This window comes from Carassius carassius, chromosome 2, assembly GCF_963082965.1.
Source record: "Carassius carassius chromosome 2, fCarCar2.1, whole genome shotgun sequence".
NCBI lineage: Eukaryota > Metazoa > Chordata > Actinopteri > Cypriniformes > Cyprinidae > Carassius > Carassius carassius.
The window spans coordinates 11892069-11914977 of NC_081756.1; the positions used below are offsets into that span (position 1 = coordinate 11892069).

The 22909-nt window shown below is 37.7% G+C and overlaps 1 protein-coding gene across 1 annotated transcript in view; it reads left to right on the forward strand.

Annotated features, from left to right (window-relative positions):
• Positions 1-22909, forward strand: part of LOC132102952 (insulin receptor substrate 1-B-like) — a 44075-nt gene that overhangs the window by 4093 nt on the left and 17073 nt on the right. The window contains exon 2 of the mRNA XM_059507701.1: positions 18891-22241. Within this exon, the coding sequence (XP_059363684.1) occupies positions 18891-22241 (3351 nt within the window). The remainder of the gene's footprint in view (positions 1-18890; positions 22242-22909) is intronic.

The following is a 22909-nucleotide window of genomic DNA, read 5'->3' on the forward strand; positions in this document are numbered from 1 at the left end:
TGCGCGCACTGAAGATCGCTAATGTGTCGTCATCATGACGTATTCCCAGTGGTGAACGCAAAGCATTTTGGGAATCCGCGGCACAAACATTAGGCGGTGTCAGACTTCTTTGCATAGAGGGAAGAACGCAGTGTTCAAGATGGCGTCTACCTGCTGTGTTATAAACTGCAATAGTAGTTCTCACGATAGAAGTGGCATTAAAGGGTTAGTTCACCCAGATAGCAAATTTATGTAATTAATAACTTACCCTGATGTTGTTTCAAACCCGTAAAACCTCCGTTTATCTTTGGAACACAGTTTAAGATATTTTAGATTTAGTCTGAGAGCTCTCAGTCCCTCCATTGAAGCTGTGTGTATGGTATAATGTCCAAGTCCAGAAAGGTAAGAAAAACATCATCAAAGTAGTCCATGTGACATCAGAGGGTCGGTTAGAATTTTTTGAAGCATCGAAAATACATTTTGGTCCAAAAATAGCAAAAACGACGACTTTATTCAGCATTGTCTTCTCTTCCGTGTCTGTTGTGAGAGAGAGTTCAAAACAAAGCAGTCTGGATATCCGATTCGCGAACGAATCATTCAGTTCACCAAATCGAACTGAATCGTTTTAAACGGTTCGCATCTCTAATACGCATTAATCCACAAATGACTTAAGCTGTTAAATTTTTTAATGTGGCTGACACTCCCTCTGAGTTCAAACAAACCAATATCCCGGAGTAATTCATGTACTCAAACAGTACACTGACTGAACTGCTGTGAAGAGAGAACTGAAGATGAACGCCGAGCCAGATAGCGAACAATAGACTGACTCGTTTACAAGTGAAGAACCGGTTGCATCAGTTTTCGGATCACCAGTAGTTCTTTCGGACAGTCCGATTCAATAAACCGGTTGAAGAAAACGGTTCACCGGTTCTTTTGCGCTCGACGTAATGGCGTCATTTGCAATGATTGCCCTTGATTCAAGCCTTCGGTTTACCCGCGCTCATAACACTAGCACAGAATCAGTTCAGAATCAATCACCAAAAGAATCAGTTCGGTTCATGCGCTCTGTGTGTCAAGGGGGTCGCACACCGGACGAGAGGCGCAGCGCCGCGTCGCGTCGCGTCGCGTCGCGCCACGTGTTTAAAATTCGAACACATTATTCTCAATGAGTGTACACACACCGGCGGCGCCATTCGGCGTCTGTCCGCGGCGCCCAGCTACGACTCAGAACTCTGTTCAAATTCCTGCCGCGCCACAGAGCGCCATCTGCATAGTTTTATATTAAATAACATCATATTTGTTTCAAACCGTTGTTTATACATTATACCAAGATACCACTGCTGCAAAATACTAGGCTACATACATTAGTTGTACAGCTTGAATAAAATGTAAACATATATAATTAAATGTAAAATAAACAGTCATTTTAATCTTTTATTTTTCTCTTGAGACATATTTTACATAGGCTACGCAAAATATTACAGTATTTGCCTGTCGTGATTACATTCAGTCTCAATGGCAGCCACCTAGTGGATTTACATGGTCACAACCATCACAACACACTTCAGGTCATTTAAATAGCGGAGTAGCGGGCCGCAAAAGACGACAAACTAATCAAGGACATAGGGAAATACCCGGATTCAAATATTCAAAAGACAACACGAGGAAGTAATAAACGTGGAGGAAGATCGCGTTTGTCATCGGTTTTTCAGGTAAGAATGTCTAATTTTCGATCTGAGGTAAAATGTTCAGTGACAGTCCTTAGAAACGTTAAGATATAAGCATACCTAGCTATATAATTTTTTTAGCTTCTCTGTTTTTACTGAGCAAACAAATCAGTATTAGTAGCTACAGCATTAGAAATGTTGAAAATTGCTTATAATAATACAAAACAATTGATTAATGGCAATCTAGTAGCTAGTGATAATCTAGACTAAATTATAACACAGATTCTTTTCATTAATTAACGTTCAAAACTCATCAATGATCAATTAAAATAATATATTTAAGATAATAATAATAAATGAATTAAAACTCATCTTCATCTTGCTGCTCAGAACTTGATTCAATATTGAGCTCCAGCAGAATGTGCGCGTCCGGTGTGCGATACCTCGAGCTGTCCTACATGTGGCGCGACGCGGCGCATCTCTACCGGTGTGCGACCGCCTTCAGTCTGCTTCACGCTGAATCACACATGCGCAGTATCATCAGCTCTTCGGTTCTCGAATCAGTTGCGTCTGACAGAAACGGTTCTTGATTCGTGAATGAGTCAATGTTTTGTACGTTATCTGGCTCGGCTCGGTGTTCATCTTCAGTTCTCTCTTCACAGCAGTTCAGTCAGTGTGCTGTTCGAGTACATGAATTACTCCGGGATATTGGTTTGTTTGAACTCAGAGGGAGTGTCAGCCACATTAAAAAAGTTAACAGCTTAAGTCATTTGTGGATTAATGCGTATTAGAGATGCGAACCGTTTAAAATGATTCAGTTCGATTTGGTGAACTGAATGATTCGTTCGCGAACCAGATATCCAGACTGCTTTGATTTGAACTCTCTCTCACAACAGACACGGAAGAGAAGACAATGCTGAATAAAGTCGTCGTTTTTGCTATTTTTTGACCAAAATGTATTTTCGATGCTTCAAAAAATTCTAACTGACCCTCTGATGTCACATGGACTACTTTGATGATGTTTTTCTTACCTTTCTGGACTTGGACAGTATACCGTACACACAGCTTCAATGGAGGGACTGAGAGCTCTCGGACTAAATCTAAAATATCTTAAACTGTGTTCCAAAGATAAATGGAGGTATTACGGGTTTGAAACAACATGAGGGTAAGTTACTATTTACATAAATTTGCTATCTGGGTGAACTAACCCTTTAAGCTTAAGAACGGAATATTCTTTTATAATTTTCCAGCGTGGAAAAATAATAGTACAAGCCATGTTTCAGAGGTGACAAAAACGCGACGAATGGCATGGATAGCAGCGGTAAGGAGGCCAAGATTACCCTTGATAACACTATACCACACATGATGGTGTGTTCAAAGCATTTTCACAAAGGTAAGTTACAATTAATCTCTGTAAATGTTAACATGTAAGCTAGCATGAAATGGCTAGAAAATGAGCTTAAGTTACCAATGTACTAAAGCTGTTGTACATCTAGACTACATTACAATTTATTTGGTGACTGTGTTTGCATACAAACCTGCCTATGAAATGTTGGAGTGTGATCCTGCTTTGATTACAGGAATAAATTAGTTTAAAATATATTAAAATAGAAAAGTCTATTTTATAAATAGAAAAGTAGAAAAGTAAATTGTCATAATATTTCACAATATTACTGTTTTTATTATTATTATTTTTTTATCAAATAAATGCAGCCTTGGTGAGCAGAAGATGCTTCTTTTAAAAACATTTAAAAATCTTACTGACCCCAAACTTTTGAATGGTAATGTATGTTGCCCCTGTGTATAGCTAATCTGGATTCCTTAGGAATAGAGGTTGTGATATGACACGATTTCTTTATATTGTTACCGTCAGACACTACACCTGCACCTGAGATGGAAGGTCCTGTGAATCCACCCCCATCGCCGAGCACTGTCCACACCACTCATGAGACTGAGCTGAAGACTTTGCTGGGTAAAATTGTGGTTGTGTGCTGTGTTTTAACCAATATGTGTCCAAGTATTGTTGTGAAGGCGTCATGTTAGAATTATACACCATGCTCACATCTAATATTTAAATGTTTTTTTGTTTTCCAAAAGATTTTGTAATGTCTCTTCTCACATGTAATGTTTTTTAGCCATGTCTGTAAATACATTAAACAAAGATTGAATTAAATTCTGCCTCCTTAATCTGTATTAAGGAAGAATTGCGCAAAATCAGTGTTCTTTGGTTGCAAACACAATTACATAACTTAAATAGTAGTAACAACCAACTTAATTTCAGTTTCTTTACATATTTAACATGTAAATACATTTAGGTGAATACATTAACATGTAAATACATTTAGATGAATACATTTACAATTATAAAGAGTCCATAGAAATGATGAGAAACTGAAAATCTATGAGGTAGGTTGTGGGTGATAAGTCACAGACACATGACTCTAGTCTGGCTGGTGCGATGCTGAGTCCCACACAACATAAAAGGAACCACTGTATAGGACAGTTCTGATTATCGCAAGCAAACATGTGATCAAGCTCTTCAGGCTGTCTGTAAAAGCACCACAACACAGCCTTTTCACATGCCCTTCTTTTGGGCTGGAGGGTGTTATCGTTATGCTCGTAAGGATCGAGTCCTTTGATTCTCTTTATTTTCTCGTCATATCTCATCTTTGCATTAGGATTTAGTTTTAGGCGGTATGGTCCGACAATGTTTTCTTTAGCCCGCTGCATTTTGTAGTTTTATATTCTGTTTTTAACGCTAATTTTTCATTATTTTCATGCCAGAACACTAGCCTGCTATGCCGTGCCAGACCAGACCATGTTAACTGGCCAAACATACCCATAATTCTTTGCGTTCTGATGACATTGCCGCCCAGTTGGTCACATGTGTTAGCGATCCGGTCCGTGCCCTGAACACGAGTAGACCGTGAGAGATGTTCAGCTCAACTTCTCACGTGTTGGATGAGAAACGAAACGGACTAAACTGTGACTAAACTGAATTTTTTTTAATTTATTTTTTTTTTTAAATTAGAACTTGCACACACGTTTGAAAAGCCAGAAATAAACGTCAGTTCTGCATTAGGATGATTATTTTTATTTTACCTTAAAATTACATAGACTTTATTTTATTTAAAAATCACCTGCTGTAGCACACTGAAAAAAAGTGTTTCATTCATCCAATTAAAACATTTTAGGGTAATGATTCACATCTATATTTCACACACACATTTTGATCTAACATTATTTGATTTTAACATTTTGGAAAATGTATTTATATAGCATACTTTTATTTAGTCTCACTGGTAAAGACCTTTTTTTATTTAAAACCAAATTAAAAAACTAAAATACTGAATGCTGATTAAGAAACATCTTTTTGAATGTGTGTTGATTTTGTTTTTTGTACTGTAGAACCATGCTGTTATTACCTTTAATTTCACATGGTTACAGTTAATCTTTTATTTAAGGCCAGTTCTATGTAGTTTCAACCCAATTCAAAAACAAAAGCTAAAGGCTGATGTCTGTATCATCTATGTTTGTATTGAATGTAGGCTACTTCCTGTGCAGTTACTGCTGTTAATTTCAGATGGTTACAGTTATTGTTTTCAATAGCCAAAAGCAAGTTTGGCCTATTAAATACCAAATATCTTGTTTATGCACACTTTCCTTCTTTCTTGTTTGTTGCTTAAAAGATTTAAAAAAATATTAAATACGTTAAATATTTTGACATCTGTCTTACCTCCATTGCTGCTTTCTGCTGAGTTTAACATGTTGATGGGCCGGACAACTGTGAGATGACCTGTGGGAATGTTGTTCAAATCAACTTTACACATCTTAATGCGTTTATCTTAATAAACATCTTAATGCTCCGTGTCCATATTCTTTACAGGCATTACTAGCCATGATAATTGAGAATCTGTCCAGCAGCTTTTCAAATTACGCTGGGGATGAAATTTCAGTTGCTGCCTTCATCCGCTTTGATTCATTCGTTTGCTATTCATTGAGTCTTGGGTTTGACTTATTCCTTTAAACATTAATTTTCTTTCACACTGATCTTTTCTCCTGCGTTCTTTCATTCCTTCTCATGCATGCATCAGTAATCTACATATTGACATTACTTGACGTAGGCATTAGAAATTGTATTTATAAAATATAATTAGGCTTTTAAAATGTGGATCTGTGCTTTGATGTTTACATACAACAACTGAGATTTAACTAGTAATCATAACCTCATACTGACAAGAACAAGAATTTGCACCATGAAAAAGGCTAAGGATTTAAGTGATGCAAATAGTTGAATATTTTCCCTTTGACTAAGGTTTTGGACTTGCAGCTGTCTATTTTATCTGTATATTACTAACCACTTACTGAACACAGAGAACAGTCATTAAAAGCATCAGCTGTGGAAACAATGATGAACAATCTGGTTTAGGGGCTGGGCTTAATGAAACATTCAAGCACATGTGCACATAGTTAGTGTTAACTATTTTCATGTAAAGGAAATCTTTAATAGACTGTTTATTAGAGGGGGCAAATAAACATACATTACACTTCAAAGGTTTGGGGTTCAAAAAAGAAATTAATATTTAGTTTATTCAGCAAGTCTCAATTTGATCCAAAGTGTGAATAAAGACAATTATAATTTTACAAAAGATGTATGTTAAAAAATAAATAAAATGCTGTTTTTTATTTATTTATCATAGTCCTAAATTTTTTTTTTTGTTTTCAAAAAATAAAAAGCAGCACAACTGTTTTCAGCATTAATAATCATAATAATAAGGAATGTTTATTGAGCATTAAATCAGCATATTAGAATGTTTTCTGAAGGCACATGTGACACTGAAGACTGGAGTAATTGCTGCACATTCAGCTTTTCTATCACAGGAAAAAATGCATTATAAATGCATTATAAAATATATTAAAATATATACTTTTTATCAAATAAAACATTTTCATAAACATTAACAAATCGTACCTACCCCAAAACCTTTAAAATGTAGTGTATACTGTATGTGAATAAAGAGGGTCCTGGGAATCTCACCTGCATGTGTTGTGTGGATTTCTAATGCCAAATTAAATTGAACAAATAGCAAACAGCCTCGGCACTGTGAGCAGATATTCCATGTTCTGTATTTGTGCAGCTGCAAAAAGGAGGTAGAAATTAGGTTTGAGGAACTGGTTTTCTCACCACTGGACACATATGGGTATTGCTTGCAGGTGATACACACTTTAAGGTGTCTGCTATATTGAGATCAGATGCTACTTTCTGTTCAATAAAAAGGCATTTTATTAAATTAAGTTCTTTGTTGTCAATTACAAAGAAAAAGTCAAGTCATTCATGAAGCCTATTCTGACTAAATGTTTATATGGAAACAGAAATGACCTTTGTGACCTTTTTTGTACTTTACAGCACCTCACTACATTGCCACTGCTGTCTCAAGTACAACACATTGTGTTTGTGTATTAGTCTGTGTGTATTTGTTCTGTATGTGCCTATGATGCCAGTCTGGCTCATGGCTGATACTCAAAGGTTAAACTTTCCTAAGCCTCACTCATCTACTTAATATGGCGTCGTTGTGAGATTTTGGACACACAGACACACACACACATACAAACACTCGCATGCAAACACAGACACTGCCAAAGGATGTGAAAGCTTGTTCTATTTTAACTGCTAAATCTGATGAAATGAAGCAGATCAGAGAATTGCTAACTACTGTTTGACCCCCATGAACCCTGTATTACAACATAGCTTGTCCTTAAGTGCTGTTTAAACATGACCAGATCCTGAAATGTAAGTCTGTGACAAAAATATCCATTAGGCTCCTCAGTGTATATAAAGAAATTCACAGGACTAGACCAGCAACAGCTTGCTCCTGATCATTAAGTTGCTTTGGATACCATGTTTGCTAAATAGATAAACTGTATTTAAGTAACACATTAATACATATTTTTTTAAATCATATTTATGTGTTAATATTAATTCATATTCACATTATTTTATATGTATACATTCAAATACATGTACTAATCAAAACGTAATAATCACTTGAATCTAGCTTGTGTTCACTGTTGTAAACGAAGCAGTTCCAGGGGATTTATTTATGTGGTCAGCTTTGCGCATGCGCCGCTTAGAAGTGATGCACACGGAAACGCAGCGGATCGATCAAAACAAAACAACGGTCACTAATTAGAAGTACAAAACGAGGACTTGTAGAAAAGAATGTCGGAGGATTTTTAATATATTGCCAAGGGGAGACTGGTTTTCCTTTGCTAAAGTAAGAAAACTTAGTTTCTTTTGATCCTGTATACAAAGGTTGGTTTTCACGAGACTCAACGGCGGATGAGCAATGCTGGCCTCAGATTAAAGGGATTATTACATTTTGAATATGGATATTTTTCTTGCAAAAATGCATCAAGTTGCTACAGGGGGCCTTTGTTCACCCCTAAGAGCTGTGTGAGACACTTTTTTTATGGAAGGGTGCTTTTTATTTCACTTCTTTTGGACTGAAGCAATGCGACACCCGTTGACTGCAATGATAGAGCTTGAAAGATCAAAGACAATTTGTAATATAACTCTGACTGGATTCATCTGAAAGAAGAAAAGTTATATACACCTACAGTAGGATGCCTCAGGGATGAGTCAAATGCAGCCTAATTTTCATTTTTGGGTGAACTAATCGTTTAAGCTATTTCAACCTGTTTTCTCACATTATACACACCCTCAAACATGTTTTGTGCCAAAAAAGTTGACTTCATTTTATTGCTTCTTGATTTAATTAGTTCCGTTGTGAAAAGGATTGTTCAAAATGTCTATTGTTTTCTTTTATGGATGATCTCTGAGGACTGTGAGTCAGAGAAAGGTTGTTGGGTTCACTTGTTCAGGACCAGAGCGATATTTAATAAATATTCTAGACTGCTAGTCTAAAGAGAATGTATGGTCAATAGTGTGAGTTGTATGGTGGCAATCACTCAACCGCTGAAGCACCACTTCTACTGAAAAGACTTCTGGGAAATGACTGTAGTTCTCATGGCTTAACCAACAAAGCAGTGCTTTCATGGAAATCAGCTTCTTATTTCTATAGCTTGTTTTATGTCAAAATGGCTCGTTTTTAAGGTTGTTTATCTCTAAATGATAGTGTGCTAGACACAGTTCACAGTGTACCAAACAGGAGAGTGGCACTTTACAGTCACTGTCTCTTACCATAACCAGATTTGTTCTCACCACTTTATGGAACATCTCGCAGCAGAAATGTACTTAACTCCACTAGAATTTATTATTTTTATTGTTTTGCTGAATGGCCTTTGCAGTCGTTCTCAATCTCCATTGAACTACAGAGTGGATTTGGACCAAAAACCTCTCTTACAAAAACTATACAGATCACTGATTTATATGTATTAATAATAGCAATTGCCTCTCCATGTACAGTATGAATTTAGTTACCAAATTATGTTATATAATGATTTTTACAGATAATTATAATTGCTGGTGTTAAAATTTATCATAATATATAATAATCTACTACTAAACCTGCTTTTTCATATCTCTCACCTGTGGAAGATGTTCCCTCATTTTGGAATGCATATTTCTCAGCAGCACTTATATATATAAAATGACATGCAAAGTGATGTGTTTGATGAGTCTGTAATTTCTGCAGTCTGTTTGTTTGAGTGGCCCAAGGGAACGTAACATTGACTCAACCCATAAATTGAGTCACCTGTTTGAAACTTCTTTGAAAAGCCATTGTTTTTCAGTTCTACTTGAAACGAGCTGAAATTCTGTTTTACTCATTTGAAAACAAAGTGACATAATTGTGTTTTAGAACAAAGTAAATAAAAAAAATTCTCCTGTTAGTTTGACCCTCACCTCCAAACTTGACATTGTACGTTCTTGCTCATAAGTTGCTCATACTAAATTTACTAAAAGTTAACTTTAATTTCTTATGCAATGTCAACTTTTTCTACATTCAGTAGTTCAGCTAACCTTCAAAATAGAGTTTGTCTGACAAAATTGAGGTTGGATGATTTACAGTATATGCAAGAATTGTATTTGGTTTTTAAATGAAATCTAATGTGTTTGTTTGTGTGTGCACGCATGCTCATTGGTCAGTATCAGCTACTGGCTGTGGACAGCAGACTCTTCCTCTCGGTTGTTACATCTTTCATCACACCAAATCTGGTTTGGCAGAGTGAGAACCACTAATATGCTTCCATCTGGCACTGAAACCAAAAATCACAAGCAGATCTGGAAACTTCATGATAATGCTGACCAGCAAAAAGTTGCAGTGCCAGCACTTGTGTGTGTTCAGTGATAACAGAAAACATGTGTGAAAGTAGCTTAAAAAGATAGTGTGTTTGTGAGTAGGGGACACTTGTGCATTCCTTGTGGAAAAACTAGATAAACTATTTGAAAGGTTTTCTGTCAAGCTTGTTTGTGAAAGTGACAAACTTGAGTCTTCTCAGTTTAATCAAGATCACTTAGTCCTCACTAAGACATTTGGTGCAGAATAATCACCACCCTTTCTCATCATTATTGCCACTTAGCAGCATGATCACAGCAAATCATGTCTTGTTAAAATATTTTCTTATGATATATATTATTATATATTTATGTTGTATAAATTTGTGAAGGAATAGTTCACCCAAAAGTAAAAAAATTGATGAAAATGTGCTCACCCTCATGCCATCCAAGATATAGATAAATTAGTTTATAACGTGTGGATTACTTGTGGATTATTGTGATATCAGCAGTTTGGACACCCATTCACTGCAGAGGATCCACTGGGGAGCAAGTGATGTAATGCTAAATTTATCTGTTCTGATAAAGACAAATTCATCTACATCTTGGATGGCAACATTTTATTTTTGAGTGAAGTATTAATTTAATATTTACATTGTTTATGTGTAGTTACTATTTGAAACAAATGAGGACAAATGAAAACAAATGTGTTTTCGCAACAGAACTGCATAGCATTGTCTATTTTGTGGAATTTGTGTTGAACATTTATGACTGCCTGTGCAGTTGCCATGCTTGATATTGTTGCATCTGCTGTTCTGCTTTGTGACCCATAAGCCCTTGAGATGGAATAATCTACCTTTTGCTTTTGATTAGTATATGACTTGCAAAGAACGTATACAATGCATTCTGTGTTCAATAATGTGTACACAATGTGTGTGTAATTGCTGGTTGGAAACTTGGAATAGATGTTTTAGCTCTATTTGATGGTTTTGTAAATGGCAAATAGTTTTGCAGGAAGTCATCAGTATTCCCTTTTGTGAATGTTGCATAATATTAGCACAAACAAAATGATTTCAAGAATTGACCAATTATCTCATCATCGACACTGCATACTGAAGTAACTTTAAACCACAACAGCTGTTTGAACTTACACCAAAGCTTGTTTGAGTTAGATGTAAGTATATACCTTAAATAACCTAAAGTGTTTCACATCTAAGTCCATAACTTAAATGTCACCTTGAAATTTTTTGAGTTTATGTGTGAATCCTTCTATTTGCTGAGGGAAAAGGCATTAGGGGGACACGTGAGACAGACAGGGACGTTTGGCTGTGCGTGGCTCTCATACACACAGCAGTTTCTGTACTCTGCTGCATTCTGCTTATCTTTCAAAGCACCAGGAGAGAGCAAGATCAGGACTGAACCTTGGCCCTAAATAGAGCAATTAGCCTTTATTTTAAAACCCTTATGTGCTCACATGCACACAAATCTCAGTTGAATTGCTCTTTTGTTGAAGTGATTGTTCGTGTTAATGGCTGTCACACTCAGTTAAAAATAAGTAAAAACAGGATTATATCCAGAGTAAAAACCACTTTCATTTGGATAGTATAATGTATTCAAGTTGATGCAGTCATAATAAATGATATATTTCACTTGACCAAATCTTGTTCATTTCGATTTTTAGGTTGCATGTTGAGTATTTGAATTTTCCCTCAACATGTGGATATTTATTTACAGACAGCTGCGATTTGTGCTGCGCTACACTTCAAAACAACGCTTATGTAACAGTGCCTGTTCACCTTAAATCCCCCCCACCCCATCCTGTCCCTCTGCTGGTGTATGGTAACATGTGTGGCTATGCTGTTCTCCTCTAATATGCTGAGTGAGTATGATGACGGCAGACTTAAGCTCAGACGAAGCACAACATTGGATTAAATGTGGTTTATGGTTGCAGACAAATCAAGATTATAATTTTTTTTTATTATTAATTGATTGATTAGATCTGGATATGGCCTGTAGCTGATTTTAAGGTCATTTTGTTGGTTTGGTTTGTGCCATACACTGTGCCACAGCTGCAGTGACCTTGCCAGACTTTACTGCATTGTTATTTGTGACCTACTTTCTTAGTGTCTGTGTGTGCGTTGAACAATTCTCAGTGTGTCAGTATCCATATGTGCCTGTTTGTATATATCTAAACACCTGAAAGTAGATAGGTAATGTATATTAAACAAGAAAATACCTTACAGGCCCAATAAACATAAACAATAACAGGCATACACATTCCACATGATAGTGTAAGTTTATCTGTGATAGGACTAGGTGTTATGATCCCAATATTAATAATAAGTCTTGCAAACTGTTTATATTTTAGCAATTTTAACCACTTATATATAGTGTTTATATATATATATATATATATATATATATATATATATATATGTATGAACAGAAAATAAACATCTTTATATATATATATATATATATATATATATATATATTAGGGATATGCCGGTATCAAATTTTCCTGTTGCGATTAATTGCTCAGGCTTTTATCACAGTAAACGGTATTATCACGGTATTTAAATTTTGTTTTAAAAAAAGTGCACATAATACAGTATAACAGGTTAAAAAACTGTTTTTCTTATAACAAAAATAACTGAACATTTAAATACAATAAAGCAATACAGAAAATATATAAAGTTAAGTTTTGCACCGATTAAAGTGCAAAAGAACTATAAAGACCCATAGGTATCACTTTACAATAAGATCTCTTTAGTTCACCATTAACATTCACAGTGAGCAATAGCTACATTTGCTACAGAAGTTATTAATCTTTGTTAAAAAATAAAAGTTTTAGGTCATGTTAGCTCATTAAATAATACAGTTGCAACTTTACCTAAGAATACCTAAGATGAATGAATGTTCAGAAGAATTGTTTATTGGCAGTTTGTTACCTAATGAATTAACTAATGTTAAAAATGAAGCCCTAATGTTAAATGTAAATTTACAATAAAAAAAGCAAAAAACTTTAAAACAATTTCTATGTCATGTTGTAGTCCACATTAAAATAGCCTATTAAGACTTAATACTTAAGTATTATGCACTGTGATGAACATCATAGCAAATACACAAATCTGATTGGCTATTTAAAATTATTAAATATGTTTTAGAAAGTAGGACAGCTGGTTTATTTGTGGTGTTTCAAGGGTAAGGACTGCATTTTCTGCAGTTTAGCGCCATCTGCTGTCAGAGAGTGAATGTGCTTTGCGTCCCTCACGTGTTCCTCCATGTGCTTCTCATGTGTGCTTGTTTACATCAGAGCACACATGAGTCTTTCAAGCAGCATACAGCAGTTTTGTGCATTTTGACCAGTTAATGGGAATAGTATTCTTAAAATGCATTCCAAATTCTGAATAATTTGTAATATATAATTATTCACGGTATTTAAAAGTCCTCACAATAACAATATTGTGCATATTCATTACCGTGATATAATCGCATTACCGAAAACCAGCACAAGTCTAATATATATAAAGGATGTTTATTTCTGTTCATCAAAGAACCCTGAAATAAAAAGCATCACAGTTTCCACAGAAATATTCAGCTACACAACCGTTTTCAGCATTAATAATAAGAAATATTTCTTGTGTTTTACTTTAAAGGGGTCATATGATGCGATTTCAAGTTTTCCTTTCTCTTTGGATTGTTACAAGCTGTATGTGAAACGATAAGATCCCTAAAGCTGCAAAGACTAAAGTCTTAAACCCAAAGAGATATTCTTTATAAAAGTTGAGACTCATCCACGCTCTCCTAAAATGCCTTGTTTAAACACGCCCCCACGTCTACATCATGATGTGGGTAGATTTGCGTAACACCGCCCAAATGTTCACGCAAAGAAAGAATGCGTAACTTTGATTCTCGCTGTCATATTGTTGGTGCCCCCATGTTGTGGAGATGCTATGTGTCTCGTTGTGGAAGTGAAACTACTTTGTTTGGTCTTCCAAAACAGGATATGACTAGAAATCAGTGGTTAAGTTGTATTTACAAAACTGTTCCAGAACAGTTCAAACCAAATATTCAGATGTGTGCTGTGCATTTTACGAAGGCCGAGGACTGTTTCCTGGGAGAGTAGCCTACAATGCCGGTGTTCTGACAAATAATGCAGACTCACAGTCTGTAAGTATGTTTTCATATTTAAATAATTTGCCACTGATGATTCCAACGTGAGTTTTGAGCAATGTAGAGTTGTGCTTGTTGTTTGTTGTTTCTCCGATCACAAATGCAGACATGATTTTATGTTTACACTGCACGATGCAACACAATGCATAAAAAGTCATTATAATCCATAATTATGTCCCCACAGCATGCTACAAATGCCTCGTTTGTAATGGGTTTTGTTGTTGTTTTTTTTCTCGTTGCGTTGGGACACGGCTTCACAGTATGGTAAGGGGCATAACATTTCCGTCACACACTTGAGGTATTTGGCCAATCACAACGCACTGGATAGCTGGCCAATCAGAGCACACCTCGCTTTTCAGAATCATGAGCTTTGTAAAAATAGACACTTCAAAAAGGTGGAGCATAGTACAGTAGGTGGAAAATAATTTGTATGTTTATTTTTTAGCAATATCATATGACCCCTTTAAGTTTTGTATTTCTTTATTGAAAACTGTAATATTTCACAATATAACTGGTTTTCTGTATTTTACTGTATGATCAAATAAATACAGTTTTGATGAGCACAACAGACTTATTTCAAAAACTTAAAAAAAGAATAAATAAATCCGGTAACACTTTATTTAGTAACACTTTATTTTAAGGACCAGACTCACTATTATCTAGTTGCTTATTAGCATGCATATTACTAGCATATTGGCTGCGTATGAGTACTTGTAAAGCACATGTTAATGACTTGTTCTTCCTGACCATATTTTAGATCCCTTAATCCTACCCCATACCTAAACTTAACAACTAACTAACATCCTTACTATTAATAAGCCGAAAATGTATGTTTTATTGAGGAAAAATTCATAATTAATAGTTAGTTTATAGTGAGAATTGGACATTAAAATATAGTTATGAGAATCTTAACGACTACAAACTTTTGAATGGTTATCTGTTTATGTGTGTATGTAGGAAATACTGCCATTGCAGGAATGATACACCAGGACAGGGGCATAGTTAATCTGATCATATTTAATGGGCGTATTTAATCTGATCTAGAGCTAAAGTAGATGACCCAGTCATGCAAAATCAGTGGGAAACCAAGGGCAGTGTAATTAGATTTAAATGAATATTTGCCTTGCCTCCCTTTGTGTGTGAGCAAGGTAGTGTGCATGGGGTTTGCAGGTGCTTTGAATATTTAGCTTCGTTGGTCTGTGTTTGACCATTGCTATGTATTTATAAAATAGTTTATTTTATGCTTTAAAAAATTCCCATACTAAATTCACACCATTGGTTGAGCTAAATGCCGAATAGAAAGAACAGTCCCTTTGTGTATACACTTCTCATAAGCTCAACAAATGACTTAAAGTTTTCTCTGCAAATTAAACTGAATGAAAGGGAACATTTGATATACAGATGCATTAATCGTATTAGCTATTTTCAGTCTTTCCATAAAAACATCTTCCTTCTCATGAAGTCTTTAGTAAATGCTGAATTATGTATGGCCATGCTGCAATTTTTTTTTGGATATGTCACGCTAGTGTTTAGCATGGCCCTCCTAATTGCAGATGTACTGTGAAATGCTGTTCTCATGAGATCATTGCTGTTAAAATGATGGTCGTGTTCAGATGTGATTTATTTATCAAAATATCAAAACGAGGATGGCATGTTATGTTCAAGAGATCAAAGGTACATGGACTACAGCCAGCCTCCAGTGGTGGGTGCTTCAGCAAAATGTGAAGCAAGTGATCTTATGAACACCAAGCATGCTGTTAAAACGAGTCTTTGAAAGAACGAGGGGTGGCTTTTTAGCATGGGTTAATGTCAAGAAAATGCCATACATTGAAGAAGAGACACAAGCCATATCTAGTAATATCATAGAGACTTGCAGGTGAGCTCTTTTGATATTGTCTAACATGTAACCATCTAGAAATGACTTAGCAACCACCTAGATAAGTCAAAAGTCAAAAAATCTCTTAATTTCAGTTACTATTAGCCTCTTCATCGCTCTCAATTTCTTGCTTTTTAAAAATGTCAACTGGATGTGTCTGAGACTGAAAGCATTGTTCAATAGTGTAGGACCGTCAAAAAGAGAATCTTATATGTATAATCATTAAAAAGTCATGTGTGGCTTTGTCTATGACTCATCTAATGCAGGCTACCAGCATCACTTAAGTTCACACAAGCATCCAGGGGAGGCCCACATCACATAAAATCACACACACATAGAGTGGGGCAAACAACCTTTGAAGGAAGCCGCTCTTCCGTTTAAGTGAAAGAGCGGAAGACAGAATACACACAATTTTTGCATATGGTTGTAATTCTCTCATTTGTGTTGGAAGCATTGTGATGCTCAGATTCACAGCAAGAGACTGGGTACAATGATGTGTTTTTGTGTGTGTATTTAGTGTTTTTTCCAAGCGATATGTACAAGCCCTCAAGAACTCACACATTTTCTAACATGCTCTTATTTGCTGGGACACTAACAAACTGACTATATTTAGTGCCATAAACACATAAATATGAATTATATAGTATTGGTTATGCATTTTGCATAGTATAGTAATGGGAAGTTCATCTCGCTCCATTATTTCCAGATTATAGTGGTGTGTTGATGCAGTTGGTACATTTATCCAAACTATAGGCAGGCAAATTTTATGCAAAGTCCAGAGAGTAATGATTTCGGCAAACAGGTTTTGGAGGTTAAGTGAAGTGAAGTGACATACAGCCAAGTATGGTGACCCATACTCAGAATTCGTGCTCTGCATTTAACCCATCCAAAGTGCACACACACTGCAGTGAACACACACACACCATGAACACACACCCGGAGCAGTGGGCAGCCATTTATGCTGCAGTGCCCTGGGAGCAGTTGAGGGTTCGGTGCCTTGCTCTAGGGCACCTTAGTCGTGGTATTGCAGGCCCGAGACTCGAACACACAACCTTAGGGTTAGGAGTCAAACTCATATGACTTCCCCACAAAACAGACTTAAAGAACGAGTTCCTAGATGATTATGAGCATCTGGTGTGTTTTCACAGAACTGTTGGTTGTAGAAGTTTGCCAGCAATTTTACTAATAGAGAGTGAGAGAAAGAAAGCCTTTACTAACAGTGAACACCTAATGCGGATGAATATAGGCTGCAGAGAGGAGAGTTGATGAATTGAAGATGGGATGCTTTCTCAGTAAGAAGTAACCAAACTAATGGCCTGAAAGTCAAGGTTTTTATAAAGAAATTAAGTGGAACTAGATTAAGCCTTTTAAGACATCTTTTGCAGCTCATAATTATTTATCTGTCTCTGTCTGTAGGACACAAATGTTAAATTTTTTTTACTCTATAGGACACAATGCAACCATTGCATTATTGACTGTTGATTCATAATGCATCTTATACTATATGAGAATCAAGTGTTCATTTGAAGTTGTATTAGTAATGGCCTGTTGACTTAAATCTTTATTAGTAATCTTTGTCTTCGAAAACACTTCTAGTTTAAAAAAATTAAGCTCTCTGCTTTCTCAAACATTTCTCAAATTAATTGTATATATTTACTAAATTGTCCTTTGGTCACATTCACATTGGTGTTACATGATGCACAACATGAATTACAAAAAGAATGTTAGTTATTTGTAGATTAGGTATTTATACATGATGCATGGATTTTGTTATTTAACATCCTTATTTAAGGGGACAAGTTGGAATGATTTTTCAGGGTCTTCCTCAAATGTCTGTAACATACTTTGGTTAAAATTCCTCAATGGACACGTAAAACAACACCCTTTTTACCTTGTCAAAAACAGATCTGTTCAATGCTACCCGTTTTGGTGCACGTCTTTTAATGAGCTACTGCTCACCACACCCTTCTCTTCCATAATGGCGTGTCAACACAAGACATGTGAATTGCTGTCTTGGACTCTGTATATGGCTTGGAGGTCGTATTCAAATAGCTAGCTATCTACATAGAAGCCGGTTGCATAGTGAAACAACTCACCGGATGACGTTTTCAGACTTTTTTTTTTAAATTTTTCTGAGCTTGCAGACACACCAGAAACCTAACTAAAAGCAAAAAAAAAAAAGTGAAAATTTCATCTGAAATCCCCTTAATGTCATTACTTACACACCCTCATGTCATTCCAAACTTGTAAGACGTTTGTCTACCATTGGAACACAAATTAAGATATTTTTGATGAAATACTTTCTGACTTTTCATAAACAGCAACAGAATTACCATGTTCAAAGCCCAGAAACGTAGTAAGAACATTGTTGAAATTGTCCATGTGTCATCAGTGGTTCAACCGGAATTTTGTGAAGCTATGAGACTTCTTTTTATAAACAAAGAAAACAAAAATGACAACTTTATTCAACAATTCTTCTCTTCCGCATTCCATCTCCAGCATCAGTCAAGCAGAGGAATGCACACGCATGCATTTTGGTACTCTCGTGAATGGTGGTGGAGACTGATGTGGAAGAGAATAATTGTTGAATAAAGTCATTATTTTTGTTATCTCTGCCCACCAAATGTGTACTTGTAGCTTCATAAAATTACAGTTGAACCACTGTATTTTAACAATGTCCTACATTTCTGGGTTTTGAACGTGGTAGTTCTGTTGCTGTCTATGCAGGGTCAGAAAGCTCTCAGATTTCATAAAAAATATATTAATTTGTGTTCCAAAGATGAACAAAGGTCTTACGGGCTTTGGAACGACATGAGGGTGATTAATTAATGGCAGAATTTTCATTTTTGGAAAAACTATTCCTTTAAGATGTGCTTACTTTCGGTTTGTATGATGGATTGTTAAATTTAACTTGTGGTGTAAGGTTAAACTGACTTTTTTTTCCCCCTCTCTGTAGGTAAAGCACTCTGTGATAGTGCGAATGGGGGAGACTATGGATTACCATCCCCTGGTCCTGCCTTCAAGGAAGTCTGGCAAGTAAAAGTTTGGCCTAAAGGTCTGGGCCAAGCCAAGAACCTTGTTGGCATCTACCGGCTCTGCCTGACTGAAAAGACAGTCAACTTTGTCAAGTTGAACTCTGATGCAGCCGCTGTTGTGCTCCAGCTGATGAATGTGAGGCGTTGTGGTCATTCTGAAAACTTCTTCTTCGTGGAGGTGGGTCGCTCTGCAGTAACTGGCCCTGGAGAGTTTTGGTTGCAAGTGGAAGACTCTGTGGTAGCACAGAATATGCATGAGACTCTGCTGGAAGCCATGAAGGCTCTGAGTGAGGAGTTTCGCCAACGTAGCAAGTCTCAGTCAGCTGCCGCCGGAGCGGGAGGTGGCACCACTTCATCAAATCCTATTAGTGTTCCATCTCGACGGCATCATCCCAATCCTCCACCCAGTCAAGTTGGATTCACAAGACGTCCACGGACCGAACCACCTGGGACTACCGGAGGATGTAATAGCACTTCTCCAACTTCTCGCCACAACTTTCCCCAAACTCGAACATCCAATGATGGTGGAAAAGTTGATGATGGAGGTGGTGCAACAACTGGAGGGAATGCATCATTCTCAAATCCCACGACTAATGGGTCATGTTCTAATACCCCTATACTAAGATCAACATCCGTTCGTGCACCAACCCCAGTCAAAGCACAGCATCCACTAATGAGATCCACCTCAACCCCTGCTCCTTCAACTGCACCAAGCCTGCCTTCTGGCTCAGGACATGGATCTGAGTTTTGTGCAGTAGGAACTGGGACAAGCAGCAGTGGTGGGAGTGGTAATGGTAGCATGTACAGTCGAAAGCCTCTCCGACAGCCCTCTGTCTCTGGTTCTCATAGCGACTATGGTTCCTCAGATGAATATGGTTCCAGCCCTGGAGAGCATTATCTGCTAACCCCAACAATGCAGGCAGAGTCTGCAGGCAGCTCAGGTTGGAATTCTGTTGGGGATGAAGCATTCAACTACATCCTAATGGGTCAGAGAGGAGCATCCAAACCTCAGCCAGGTCAAAATGCATTACCCCAAACCAGGAGAGTTCTGAGGCGCTCCTCTAGCAGAGAAGGTGAAGCGGAGCGCAGGATAATGAACAAGCGGGCCTCCCTGCCACCCATGGCCTTAGAGAGACATGCACCACACCATAGAGCTGGGGAAGAAGCTGTTGAAGAGGATGACTATGCAATTATGACTCACACAACCACCAGCCGAGAATCCTTTCAATCAAAGCAGGATTCTGGAGCGGCAGCAAGAGCAACAGGCTACTTGGAGGTAGCTGCGGAGCCTAAAGGTGATGCTGGTAGTGGTGAAACAGGTGTCCCTTATGTCACTGGAGTAGCTAATGGAGCAATGGAAAATGGCTACATGTCTATGTTGCCAGGAGTTACAGCTCCCCCAGTATCCCTTTTTCATTCCCTCTCAGTAACAATTTCAGATCCAGACTCAAAATCTGCTGATGATTACATGGCCATGACCCCCAATAATAGCATTTCACCCCCACGGCAGATCCGTCCACCACCTTCTGGCACAAATGGCTACATGATGATGTCTCCCAATAGTAGCTGTTCACCAGACCAACGAGGGGTCCCTACTGTCTGGATTGGCAGCAGCAGTGCTGACAGCCGAACTGGCAGTGACTACATGAATATGTCACCTATCAGCGCCCGCTCTGCCAGTAGTACTCCGCCACTAGCTGAGCACCACACTCCATCTGATCAGCATTCTCAGCAGCCTCCACCTAAGATGGTATATTCCTACTATTCTTTACCCCGCTCCTACAAACATAATTCTTCAACACACTTTGGGGAATGGCCAGGAAGAGGGAAGCATTTGGTTAATGGTGATAGAGGTCTGGGTGGAGGTAGGGGGCTTATTAATAGCAAGGCTAAGCATCAGGAACCCCCTGTTGGCCGACATCTGTCCCTTTCATCATCCTCATACTCCTCCAGTTCTGCTAGCAGTGAGAGCCTAGGTGAAGGTGAAGAAAAGACTGTCAAAATGACAGGAGGAGCAGCAACAAGTACTACTGCAAAGGATGTTGAGCAAGGATCCTTGCAGCAAAGGCAAGGGTTTGGAAGGGTAAAGCAAGGACATTCTGGTCAGAGGGGCAGGCCTGTTAGTCTGTTTGTGGATGTCTCTAAAGCCAACACTTTACCCAGAGTCCGTGAGACACCCCTTCCTCCTGAGCCTAAGAGCCCTGGGGAGTATGTCAGTATTGAGTTCAAGGGTGAGAGGAACCTAAAGGCAGGAGGTAATGGAACCAGTGGATTTCAGCAAGATGCGTTTCTTCCACCTAGTACCCACCGCAACTTACCCAGGCCTATTTCTTGTGTCGCTGGATTCTTGCCTTTCTCGCATAACTCCTCAACCCCTATCCCTCCATCAACTGCCTCTGAGTATGTCAATATGGAGCTAGGAGTTTCACCATCCCCTTCACCCATCTCCCTCACATCACTTGGATTTCCACCATTTCCCACCCCTCCTGTCACACCTGCAGCAGCCCCTAAAGCTTATGATGAGCACAGATCCACAGTTCTAAATTACGATGATGAAGAGAGTGGGATGGGACATAGAAAAACCATTCATGTATCAGTACCACATCCAGGAGACTCACCCCCAGCCTGTGGTGACTACACAAAGATGGCCTTTAGCCTGAACTTAGGCAGCACATTAAATTGTACATCACCAAAAGCCTCTTTGCCAGATCAGCCTGAGTCAGTAGCTCCAGCCCTAGGTTTGGGACTAGGACTAGACTTTCCACTTGCCAAAATCCCAAACCCAGATCACGGGGCTAAAGTTATCAGAGCAGATCCTCAAGGTCGTCGACGCCACTGCTCTGAAACGTTCCAAGCTCCTTCCTCACTTCTTTCTTGCCCTGATCACACCCAAGTTACAGCCCGTCGGCATGGTTTTGAGGGTATGCTGTGGGGGAACAGTTGCTCAGCAGACATCTCATCTCAGTACATCAATCCTGGACTACCCAGTCTATCTGTTTCACAGACATCCTCCATGGAACAGGGTCTCAATTACATAGACTTGGACCTGGCTAACAAGGAAAGCTCCCATACTGCCACAGATGGGCAAGCAACTGTCCACACACCTGTTGCCCGTATCTTTTCCTCTGTGCTGGGTGGAGGAGCAGCAGGGGACTCTGTAGGAACTGGTGGTTCAGGTGGTAGTGCTTCAAACCTCAACATGTACGCTAGCATTGACTTCTACAAGTCAGAGGAGTTACGGACACACCAAGGTTGCAGCAAAGATAGTACAGGTAAGATCAACTCTAATCTCTAAATGAGTTTTAGTCTAAAAAGTACTCCTGAATGAAGATTGAAAATTAAGTTTTATTAATATCTTCAGCAAACTGAACATATTGTATCTCATACAATTGAGTGCATAAGTACTCCTTTTGCATCCTCAGTTTATAAATTGCTTGCAGAAAAGATCCATCTTATTTTTTATTCAGCACAGCTCTTCAGAATATTTCATAGGATATTTTTCACAAGACGAACAATACAAAATTTTTGAATTTTTACAAAACCTACTTGTTTAAAAGTTCACTCACTCACTCACACAGTGAACAAAATTTGTCATTTTTTACTTTTTCAAAATATGGTTTGTGTAAAATCTGTTATTATTTTGTCTTGTAGAATACCAAAATGATGTGAAGTAGCTTAATTACTGAGGAAAGTAATAGATAAAAATGCTATTTTAATGATATCTTATTTTTAATAAATTAAATACATTTTGCAGATTCTGCAAGGGGTATGCAATCTCATATGCACAACTATAATATATTATCACCCCATTAATGCTCTTATTAAGGTGACAGAATTGTGCCTGTTTTCTTGTGTGGCTGATTTTACACTGTTTTTAACTCCACTTTAGTTCCACTTTAGTCAATAACAGGTTGTGATGATACACTGGAAACAGAGTACA